This window comes from Ischnura elegans, chromosome 4 (assembly GCF_921293095.1).
Source record: "Ischnura elegans chromosome 4, ioIscEleg1.1, whole genome shotgun sequence".
In the NCBI taxonomy this organism is placed as follows: Eukaryota; Metazoa; Arthropoda; class Insecta; order Odonata; family Coenagrionidae; genus Ischnura; species Ischnura elegans.
Genome location: NC_060249.1, coordinates 56860067 through 56872544, shown reverse-complemented (window position 1 = coordinate 56872544; position 12478 = coordinate 56860067). Strand labels below are relative to the sequence as shown.

Sequence of the window (12478 nt, the reverse complement as noted above, 5' to 3'; positions counted from 1 at the left end):
TCTTCATTATTTTAGAATTAAACTACTTCTTTTCACCTTAAAACAGAAAATGTCATGAGTTGAAAGATGGAAGGGGAAGCAAAAATATTTTAAATTGCCATTGCCATAGTTCATTCTTGCATTACAGTAGGCAAGTTTAAAGAAAAAAAAACTTTCAGAATTTACCTACAGCAAAAGTGTCCATGCCACAAAAAGGGAAAGAGATATGCAGAAAAATGATGACAGCTACTAAGTATGGGTAACCATCGAATTATGAAGAAATCCTGCAAAACCATAAAAGAGAGAATACATACGAATGAAAAACATGACGTAATGTAGTAAGAATTACTAGGATATAAATTGTAATGACAGCTTAGTTATGAGTTAAAAATATGGCCTAATAACTTGTTTCAATTTTATTAACTTCTTTTACAAAAATGCAACAACTATGAAATCCAAAATTTTTCCCTCTCTGATACGCAAAAATATTATTACTTTTAGGCACTGATAGCATACTCATACATCATTAACACATGTTCCTCTTCAAAAACCTAATCACATATTGCAGTCTATATGACACTGGAATAGAATTATCACATTTCAATCAAGAAATAAGTCATCAAACATAAAATTAAGACAAAACTGCAGGATTTCAAAATGGGTGCTCACATTAATCTTTGAGGTATTTACAAAGCACAAACAAAAATATCATCTCTGCTAAAAATGATCACATATCTTTCTGCAATAAGGCTGCCTACAAATCTTTTCACAGTAGGCATGTAATGATGATTCTTAGGTAAAAAATAAATTGCCAAGGACATACATGTGTTCTATCACAACAATAATAATAAACAGCACATCTTAATAAAAGTTATGGGGTCAAAATTTAATGGGCAATTCATTTCTACCTAACTAAACTTCCATCAATAATATCTCTATCAAGAACGCACACAAGATGATTGGCAAAATTAAGGATTTCCATCCAAATTTTGAGAAATACTCTGTAATGGTGAAATGATTTGAATTATAAAACTAATTCAGTGCTAAATGATTCTAATTCCTTGATATAACAATGAAGAAGAGAATGTGACATGTAGAAAATGGCAACAGCAATGAAATATTACATTCAAAATCACGATATATTCCGCAACTCCAAAAAAATGATAATACGCATGAAAAATACATACATGATATGATGATAATGAAAATATTCACTGGGATCTAGAATACAATTACAAGTATTTTCCTTGTTAGCTTTCACTGAAAAATGAACAATATCACTGGCAATAAATGTAGGTCATTAAATACCACAGCAATTTGGCTCGTAAGAACCAAAGGTTTGATGTCAACTGACTCATCAACGTTGATGCAGTCAATTTTCCTGCATAAAAAAGCTGAACTCAGACACTGACAAAAATACAATAATTCATGATATTCTGTGATCTGAATAAAGAAATCAGGATCAATAATCCTCAAATGAAATGAAAATTTCAATGAGTCACGCTATGTTTCAAACCCATGTCAGCATAAAAATTCTCAGAAAAATACATGAAAATGATGTTGACAATGATGGAATGTAAAATACTGAGAAGACCTACACATCCTTCTCTTCAGCTACATTTTATCGTCTAGAATTTTATTAAAATTTGAAGAAAATTTGTTCCTATTTTTATCAACTGAAAATGAAACCCAGATAGCTACTTCTAAGTTACTACCAGTGTAAAGTGAGCTAATGATGTGATTCTAAACCTGGTGCAATAATATCAAAGAGTCGTTACATTGAGTTGTAGTTAAGACCAATTTTCAAGTGGTTCCCTTTCAAATTCACTACCATGCCATAAACAGAAACATATATACATTATCAAGTCACATTATAACCAGTTATGGCACGGCATTCAGTAAACCATAAGTTTACATTAGGGCTAATGAGTACCCTATACTTCAATCCCAAAAGAAATGAAGTGTATCACAAATCGTTTTTCAGCAAACCCTACCACTCCTTGGATCACATTCACATAATTTGTGGTTTATATTAAAGGCACTATGATATTTGTCCCATAAAAATTGTATCACTTCATCTTTCTCCACATATAATCATTTCTGCGCATGATACGTGGTGTATACAGCACTTAGTCACTAATTTTAAGCGAATTTACGATGGAGAATACAAAAATTTGGGGGGAGGCGCATAATTTGATTTAAAAATATGTCTCGCTGCACTCAATTTCTTGTTTTTTGACTCAGGAGGAAAAATGTTCTATAAAAATGACAACAAGCCCATGGAATCTAGGCACCTATATCAATGCACCAAGAAAGCTATGATTAAATCTTTAATTGAAAGAGAGGGACTCATGCTTCATATCAGAATTGACCAGTTCATATAATTTGGCAGAAACTTTATCATGCTATGATAGAGACTGATTTCAGAAGAAAAAAATCATTTACAAAAGTTGAAATGACTAGATGTGGATACATCATCTATCCAAACTAGGACTATTTTCTAAAAAAGAAGACAGAATAAGACAACCATAAGAGATATTTGCATGTCTTAGAACAACAAAGTAATGGAAAATTGTTTATGTCAAGCAAAAAAAAAACAATTTTCCATGCTTATAGAAGCCAACCAGAATAAATTTCGACACCTAAAGACCACTAAACTGGCTTTGTATGATAGTATCTTTTGGTTTCAAATTGCAACCAAAGCAGGAAAAAATTACAAAGAAATATAGACAGATGGAATAAAGAAAACTTTACACAGAAACCAATAAAAACAGTGAGAGCACGAAGTTCTGATACAGAGTAAAATCAACAGGGATATACATTAAATATAGAAGAAATTCTACAACAGAGTGGTGCACAGAATTTGGTAACATGTACTGGAATAATAACAGGACCATTCATGCACAAGGCAATTAGCAGTATTGCCCAACAAAGAAAGCTTAAATAAATAAAATTAAAAGAGGCTAATAAAATTAATAGATCACAAATTTTGTGCACCAATCTCCAGGCTCCACAATCTTAAAATAAAGTCTTTCAGAAAGTGGGAACTGGTCTTACAAACAGAAAAACTGAGGAAATATTATGCATTAGCATAGGAACTAAATGGGGCCTTAATGATGTCTTCATACTGATGAGAGTACAGATGAGACAATGAAAGAAGACGAAACTGTAAATTCTCTTTTCCTCTCTGTGAAAAGCACATGCTCCCAGGAAAAACCCAAGATACTTTAGTAAAAACCATCCAATGCACTGTAGCACTGATTAAGTCAATGCTCTCTGAACAAAAGAGCATAATACTGGCATTCATTTGCACACATCATTAACGTCAGTTAAAATAGAGCACCATAGAAATATAACTACACTTTCACACTGGCTGGCCTCTGGATGAGACCCAACACAACAGTTTGGGGCCAGCCCAATCCAATATGGGTCTCTTAGTCTCCCACTGCCAACCATAAGATGGACTAGAAAGAGGTTGACATAACCTTTGATGCCATTTACCTTCCTCCCATTACCTAAAGTGTAATAGTCATCTAGAACAAACCCAACTATGGGCGTCTAAAATTATATTCACAGCCTAGAGTTTCCCTCCTTATCATTGTCATCACCAGTGGAGTCTTTGGAACCAAGTCTCCTCTCAACAGAGATAGCTGGAATATTTGGGCCATTGGAGAAACTTGAGGCACTGGCTACACTTTCCTCATCATCTGTGGTGCTTCCTGCACTGCTCAATGCACTATCCATTGAGGTGAGAGTGTCTGTTGTGGCAGGACCAGAGGATGCTGCACCCGCTGGTATTGGGTCAAGGGGAACACCATCTTGACTTGAGGCATTGGCAGCTGCTCCACTACCGGCATCCTTACCTGCTCCCGCAGACGGCGGGACATTACCTGAATTTGAGTCTTCAATTGCTTTCCTTAGCTGGAAGATGAAAAAGGCAATTCCATCAAGAAAAATTAATTTGCATACACTGAATATTGTCAAATATATACTTCCACATGTACCTCTATGCATTACCTGCATTTTCAATATAAAAGCTTTTTGAACTAAATGATAAGAGAATATTTTTTTTTAATTTTAAGCGAGTTGTTTGAAAACATTTTGGTTTATTTTTTCACTACTATTAAAAGGACCACATTGCAGTGTTCTGCCTTGCAGTTTAGCAGAGCTGTTATCACCTCAGTCTTATCTATGTATTCTTGATTTTTCCCTTTTACATTCAAATTACCCTGTATATAGGCAACACATCACACATCACAATGAATTTACAGGGTGGGTGAGCAACGATTGAGCTAAAGCACATTGAATTGAAGATGATCTAATGTGAAACAGATCATATGATGTTCCTCAACACAAACGGTTTTTTCATACAAGATGCATAATTGCTTCTCATAATGATGACCCAAAATATAGGAAATTCCACAATAATTTTTCTTCTCCAAGCTTTCTTATTTTGAGGAGCTATAATTGGATGTATTCAAGGAGACATAATCGTTCCTTGCAATATGAATAAAATTGGAGCATGAAAAAAAATCAAGTAGTGTAACTTAATTTTAACCATTTTATATATTCCTTACTCTGGAAATTAGGGGATAAAACAGACATAACAATAGATTTTACCAACCTCTTTAAGAGCCACTACACCAACAAGCCTTCCAATTGCTGTCACATATGCATGGTTTACACCAACCATACTGAATAGTGAGTGGACCTTCAAAAGTGATGTCCTCTCAACAAGTTGAAATGGAGCAGGGTCTATGTGACAGCGGTCAAAACCAACTGGAAGGGCCATTTCAGCTTCCTCCCATGCCTTTTGGTCTTCTGGAGACATGTCAATGACACGCTCACGAGGCTAAAAGTAACACATGTAATAAAATATCTTTTAAAAATTTATTCAGAAAACTAATCATAAAAACCTAGTTTCCTCATCAAAGATCAAACACAATATGGTATCTACCTAGGGACAGACTATTGCAGTAAACCCATACAAAGTAATTTTTTAAGGGTTTGACGGGGACCGTTGATTCCCAACATAAAAGCTTGAAATATTGAGAGAATACATAATCGCTAAAACAGTTATTAGACTTCATGTTGCGTGATGATTTGAAGAAGTCCCAAAATTTTGAAAAACAACCTGTTTTTTTATTAAGACATGTTCTCCCGGCTCGGGTGCTATGCCCAAGAAACACTTTTACATTCAATAGGGTGGTTTCATATTTTTTTATTGCCTACATCGAAAGATTATTACTCCTGGAGTACGTATTTCACGCTTTTAGATTTTTAAATTATGATTTCCAATTTTACCCATTAAATAAAAAGTGAAAATTTTCAAGCACACGAAAACGCGGCTAAATATGAATGCTGGGAAAAGCCCGTGTGACAACATACAGATTCCGGCTGGCACTGTGTGAGGCCACCTTGGTGCAAGGCTATGAGTATGCAGGCTGCTAGCAGGTTGAAGAGTACTCTACTAGCAGGTAGCGCTTGGCTTAAATAAGGATTATTAGGTAATACATTATCAAACGAGGAAAACTTTCCAACCTTAGCCAGTTTTAATAGGTGATTATTAAGACATGTTTCCCTGAGCTCTGTGCCACATGCATGCATTGGTAATCTTAGAAGATGTAGAACTCCTGACTACTCGTATAGCATCTGGGCCCCTGTGACGTCACATGGAGTGCCATCGCATGGCTGCCAATCTGGCCTTTTTCAAATGAAGTTAAAATTGACCATTAATGTTCGTCTAAACTGGGATTTCTAAAACCAAGTACAGTGGAACTTGGTTAGTACGTTCCTCCTTAGTACGTTTTCCTCCTTAGTACGGCGATTTCCCTCGGTCCCGGTACCATCCGAACAAAATACAGGTAAAAGAATTTGGTTAGTACGTTTGAAAAAATTGCGCTTTCCTGGTTAGTACGCTCAATTGCTTGCCGTGACGCAACCCGCAATTCGTTCTCTAGTGTCTTCTTAAGGGTCGCAAACGTCTGAATTCATGATTTAATTTATTATTATTAGCCATTAACATTCTTCCATTCATTCCACATCTCTTTCTTCTACCGTAATTTATCCAAATGCATTTCTGAATTCTTGTGACGTGATGAAAAATAAAATGCGCCCATTTTTCGGGAATGTCTGACTACGAAAAACTACAGCCAATAAGAAGCCCCAATTTTCCCCACCCCGAGCTCCTCACCTTCTGTTGCCTTTGGAGTGCCCGCTGCGCACAAATTTCGCGAGTGGGCAATTGTTGCTATTGCACGAGTTATCATGATGAAGAAATGAGTCTTAACGGTATTAGACAATTCCCACATTATCTAAAGCAGTACTGCTCCATAAACTCGACGTCGTGCGTATTTACTTGACTACTGTTGCGGGAGCAGACGGTCCTCTGGATCTCCACGCGAAGCTTAGCTTAAAAATACTTGATCTCGGAACGAAAGCAGACGACATTAGACAAGTTTTGAAAGTAAATTTCAACTGTCTAATATAAAATTTTCTTGTAATTACGTCGTAATCTAATAATCTTGCGTGTCATCAGTCGATATATCGATCGATTTTACAATCGAAATGGTATCATTCCAGAAGCGAATGTCTACGGCTGTTGCCGTAATTTGAAAGTCAATATATTTTTGCCCAATGATGTTTAAAAAACCAGTTGACTTACTCCGGGTTGTTGTTGTATTCTCCGAGTACGCTGTGAGAAAGAAAAATGACTTGTCTTCGCTTGTCTGAGCTTCACTCGTCCTCGTTCTGTAAATATATATAGGATAAATCACGGGAGATAGACGCCGTAATCATGGAATCGTCTTCGGAAATCTATGAAAAATTGCGATTTTTATTCACATGGTATTGTTTTTCAATGTAGCGCTCATTTTCTTGATTTTAAATGTGAAAAGAGTTCAGGAAGGCGATCCTATGAGAACTACCGATAGTAATTGTAATTATGACGACTTTTTCACTGATTGCAATAACCCCGACTGCTATTATTTACTTTCCTCGTTAGTACGTTTTCCTGGTTAGTACGTTCATTTTTCGTGGTCCCTTCAGAAACGTACTAACCAAGTTCCACTGTAATTTGTATAATATGAATACACTTATGGTGGGTAAAGAATTGCAATCAATGCCTTTGATTTTCTTTGATGAAGGAAACTACCCTATTCACAAGGAAAATCTAAAATCATTTAATAAAAGTAGCTTTATGCGAAAGTTGGTTAAATTCAAGTGGAATCTTCAAAGAACCAAACGTAACTGAAAGATGAAATCCACCAGAAAATATGCCAATTGTACAGCTAAAATGTTAAGATTGCTATACAATCTCATTCAAGATATGGTCTCATGCTATACATATATACTGAGAAGCAATCAAAATTAGTCTGTGAAAAAGCTTCCACACACTTACAGCCATGACAATTCCTGCAAGATACCACCGGAATGTTACATACATGTTGCCATGGCAATATTTTACACAAGTTGCTGAGGAAAAATTGCATTTTGTATGTAACCTATGTGCTTTTGAAAAGATAATAAGTATACGTATTATGATACCACATTGAAACATACTAACTACATAGCCACATTAAACATTAGTAATGGTAGCCAACAGTAAATTTAGATACGCATGTAATAGCAATCTGCTACAGAGATACCTAGTTTATAATGCTAATAAAATTAAAATCAAACAAAATGAGAAAATTGCATTCAGTTTCACAGCCATGTCATAGTAAACATTATCATATTTCATTATTTTACTTACCAGTTGTACTTTTTTGAGTGTGCTGTGAATTATTGGCGTATGCTGTAGAGGCTGGAGAGGGACTTCACTGGCTGACTCTGGGTCTGGATTAACATCTTGTAAAGTAGCTGACTTACGAAAAATTGCCTCAAATGCAAGTCTTATCCTGATAAAGAAATTATTCATGAGAATCAGAATCTATTTCTAAGTACATATGTATGAATTCTTGTTTATCAAAAACAGTCATAACTTGCCTGCTCTCAGCTCCAGTCACAGTGGTATATGGTGTAGCATTTGGACTGACCAGAGGACTGAATTGGCGGAGGTTGAATGAGTTTGTTTTTTTGAGAATTGACTTTTTAGGCATTCCTCCAAACACAGGGTTGAATTGGGGCTGAAAATATATTTTTTTTAATTGATTAGAACTGATTCTAAATTATTTACAGCAGTAATATACATATATCTATTCTTCGTTTTAGTCATTCTTTTAGGCAATGATCTAGTAAAATATATGCACAGCAGGAAAGCAGCATAAATATGAGCAATATCTAAAACATTGTATGCAATTCAAACTAGAAAATTTTCAAGGAAAAATTCAAACTACTACTTAGTTAAAAATGAATTTTTAAAATTTAATCACTAAACTACAAAAATTGATATTAAGATAGAGTTATCAAATAACCATATCAGCTGGTCCTCTAAAACAGTTTTCTCTTGACATAAATCTAAGCTAAAATTACCAGCAAACACTCCATTAAACACAGAAATTAAGTAGAGTTTATTCTCGTGTACCATGTGCCCCTGAGTATAACACAAACCTTGTTTTTTGGGCAATTAATTCAGGAAAGGATCATTTTGGTCCAAGATAAAGTGAATCATAAAATGAAAAAACAACAGCATTATTATAAAGGAAAAATTTCTTTTGGTAAAAGTGGGTAAAATGGTACCTCACATCATCACTGGTCAACAATCCTAGGATTGGTTTGACGCAGCTCTCCACTCAGTTCTCCTATCAGCTAATCTTTTCACACCTACGTATTTCTTCTCTTTCACATCTCTCTTTACTTGTTCCATATATTTTGTTCGGGGTCTTCCTTTTCCATTCTTGCCTTCCACTTGTCCTTCGACGATTGTCTTCATCAGGCCATCATGTCTCAAGATGTAGCCTATAAGGTTGTTCCGTCTTCTTATTAAGGTTTTCATGAGGCTTCTCCTCTCTCCTACCCTTCTTAGAACTTCCTCGTTACTAACTCGGTCGATCCATTTCATTTTCATCATTCTTCTGTTGCACCACATTTCAAAGGCCTCTATCCTTGCTTTCTCCACTGCGGTCATTGTCCATGCCTCACTTCCGTATAGGAGCATACTCTAGATGTAGGTTCTTATAAATTGTTTCTTTACATCCATATTTAAGTTTCCCGCTGTAAGCAGGTCTCTCTTTTGGTGGAATGCTCTCTTCGCCTGGGCTATTCTGCTGATAATTTCTTTCTTGCTTCTCCCATCACTAGTTATCTTGCTTCCCAAATAACAGAATTCATCCACATCTATCACTTTTTGCCTCCCTATTTTAATATTGGTCTTGACTTCTTCTCTTCTGCTGCATACTAAGATCTTGGTTTTCTTCGTGCTTATTTTCAGTTGATATCTACTCATTACCCTACCCATATTAACCAGAATATTTTTAAAATCCTTCTCTGTTTCTGCTTGCCTTTAAAAAAAAAAAAAATGGTACCTACTTTTAAAAATTATATTTTGTGTCATTCTTGGACTCTCTTGACTTCCATATACATAAGCAGAACTAAGCAACATTCATGCTCATCTTGAAAATACACCTGAGTAGGATTACTTTCTTTTTTAATTAATAATAGTAGATAAGAAAGAGTGGCATGGCATACTAGAGTCAATCAAATACAAACAGAGGAAAAGAAAATTTTCATCACTCACTGCCATGTGTAGTGTATTTAACTTAGCCATTATGATAAATTTCACATGTTCCTATTATGAAACTAGCTTTCTTAATTGCTGTTGTTATACAATTCTACTGTATAATAAACCAGCCAGCGAGTGTTTGTCTTCTTCCCAGCCATTCAAACAGATTCTTGAGACAGCAGCATTCATGTCTGTCATGATAGGTTCAACAGATAACATGCCGAGTTATAGACATATGTAGAGTATTTTATTCCCAAAGTGCACAACAAAACCAAACTTTTGAGCTATCAAATGATATGACATCATGTGCTAAAAAGAGAAGAGCAAGATAAAAGCAAAAAAGTGAATGGTTGACTGAGCTTGCTCATTCAATTATGTTGTCCTTCACCTATTACTACAATGTAAAAATGGAAATAAAATGGTGACTGGTGCATCCTAGCATGTAACTTGCACCGTTTCTTTGACACTGCTAAGAGGGATGAACATGAGCAAGAGGTACATAAGAAAATACAGTAGCATAAAAAAAGCAATATATGAGTACGATACATGGCAGCTATGGTAAAATCTCTAAAAACTTTTATACAATGTTGAGAGGGTGTGGGATACGAACTGGATTTTTCTCACATCAAGCCATACTCAAGTGCTCAAGATAAGCAGCGGAGTGCTAAGGGTTATAGTACAAGGTAAGGCATTATGCACAGAGATGTCACTGCAGCGACTACTTGCCATCAGATCTTAAGTTATGCCCTATCTTATTCAGGGGAAATTCCCTGACAGGATTAAGGAAATATTAGTATGAAATTGATACAAGTTCATTCAGAGCTTACCCACTCCCTTATCAAACGCTTTGTGACCTACCTCTCCCCCGTGAATGGTTATGTGAGATGCGGCAACTGTGTTAGCAGCAGAGGAAGGATGAAGAAACATAAGATCACCAGCTGAGGCAGCCGAAGCTTGCTTCAGCTTCAGAATATCTGGAGCAGGGATGACTTCAAAACGAGAGGGCCGCCGCTGAGTTGTTCCACCATTTCCAGCATTATTTTGCTGCGTCAGCTGCCTTCTCTCCTCTTCTTCCTCTTGAAGACGCCTTTCCATCTCTTCCATCGCCCTGAATGCAATCATCAATTTTTAACAATAACAAGCACAAATATTACATCATCTAACTACTTTTATTACCCAATGGACAATGATGAACCATTTAACAAGAAATTCTGTCCATAAAAATGGCATGGAACTAGAATTAGAAGCAATATCTTAGAGGGTTCATAACCAACTTTCAATGTTCAATTTCCCTAACTATTCTCTAATTTCTGGTCCAAATTTCTTTAAATTTCCCAGACTTAATATAATACATAATATAAATGGCAAAGCAGTCACATATGGAAAAATTGAGTCATATATATATGTATTAAGAAATAAATTCAAGCAGTAGTAGTAGTTGGTGGTTTTCTGCTGATAATTTGTGGAATTTTTAGAACATTTTGAGCCATTAACTTAAACTTTGTTTTTCCACAGAATTTTTAAAAATAAAATCATGACTGTGGTTTTGCAGCTGATATCATCTTCTGATGAAGAAGATGATGTTAACCATTGTGATTGGATAAAAATTTATTCAGTGGAAAAACAAAGTTAAAGTTATTCATTTAAAAAGTAGTGGTAGTAGCAAAAGTAAGGTCAAATAGCACCAAGTCTGTGCTACCCCTTGCCACCAGCCACAAGGGCAATAAAATGCACATCTCACCCCTCAAATGTGGCCACCATCTGCTTGTTCAACCATGATTTTCATTTATTTGCTGCATGCATGGAGTTTTTCCTTGGCCATACTCTAATTTCTCTTACTTTTCCTTGAATTTCCTGAACAGCATGAACCTTGTCTTAACATAAACAGAAACATTGCCGATTGTGTAGAAACTAACCTTTCCTGGGCTTCTTTCTGCCACTTAGCTGCAACTTGAAGCCTCCTCTCTCTGCCAATATGCTTGTCTATGAGCTTAATTAACTCCAGCCTCTGTATTGATCCTAACAGTATCATGGACTCTGAAAATTGAAATAGTTGCCAAGCATAACAAATCATATTGCAACTACACATACAGCAGCTATTCTGATTTTTATGATAAATATTTATTTATTCATTGCTGAAGGATATGCAAATACTGAATAAGAAATACCCGGGCAATTGAAGGTCAGTCATGGATTGAAATTTGTAAAGTTTACATAAAAACACACAATGACACTAATTATGACTCATTCCAACCAATATATTCCAAAACTCTCAACCCATTTTTTGAGAGGAAAATGAAAAGTCAATTTTCACAAAATTCCGAAAATTCAGGAATTTACTTTAGAGTTTATAAGTAATATAGTGAGATAGTTAAAATGGATGATGTTTGTGTGCTACTGCCACAGTATGCACATGAGTTAACCAATAGGCATAACCAAAGCTTGGAAATCATGAGTATTAACAAATTCAAAATGAACACTATAATTATAAAATAAATATGAACTTACGTGGTGTTTCAACCAAAGGAAAACTTCTAATATTCCTATTTTCTTTGAGGACTTCTTTGAGATCATGATAACTCATTCCATGCCAAATGTATTTTACATTTCTGACCATAAAATCTTCCACGTAGGTACTATACATTCCTGAAAAAAAACAACATAATTGAGACAACATTAATGACTTCTGGATAAAATTTCTGGAAATTTGAAACATTTGTGATGGAAGAGCAAAATTTGTACTTTCCACAGGAATTTATTCAATTCATATCGCACTACATGTTTCCCCCATGGTATACTCATTATGGCCAAAAAAATACCAACTTTGAGTGTGGATCC

At 35.4% G+C, this 12478-nt stretch overlaps 1 protein-coding gene across 5 annotated transcripts in view; it reads right to left on the bottom strand.

Annotated features, from left to right (window-relative positions):
- Window positions 1-380: 380 nt before the first annotated feature.
- LOC124157542 (chloride channel protein 2) overlaps window positions 381-12478 on the bottom strand; it is a 226277-nt gene continuing 214179 nt past the window's right edge. For all 5 annotated transcript variants that reach the window (XM_046532362.1, XM_046532364.1, XM_046532361.1 and 2 more), the window contains exons 15-21: window positions 12149-12286; window positions 11557-11677; window positions 10499-10748; window positions 7966-8105; window positions 7733-7877; window positions 4604-4831; window positions 381-3900 (exon numbers count right to left, since the gene is read on the bottom strand). In XM_046532362.1, coding sequence (XP_046388318.1) covers window positions 3550-3900; window positions 4604-4831; window positions 7733-7877; window positions 7966-8105; window positions 10499-10748; window positions 11557-11677; window positions 12149-12286 — 1373 coding nt within the window. In that variant the 3' untranslated portion in view covers window positions 381-3549. The remainder of the gene's footprint in view (window positions 3901-4603; window positions 4832-7732; window positions 7878-7965; window positions 8106-10498; window positions 10749-11556; window positions 11678-12148; window positions 12287-12478) is intronic.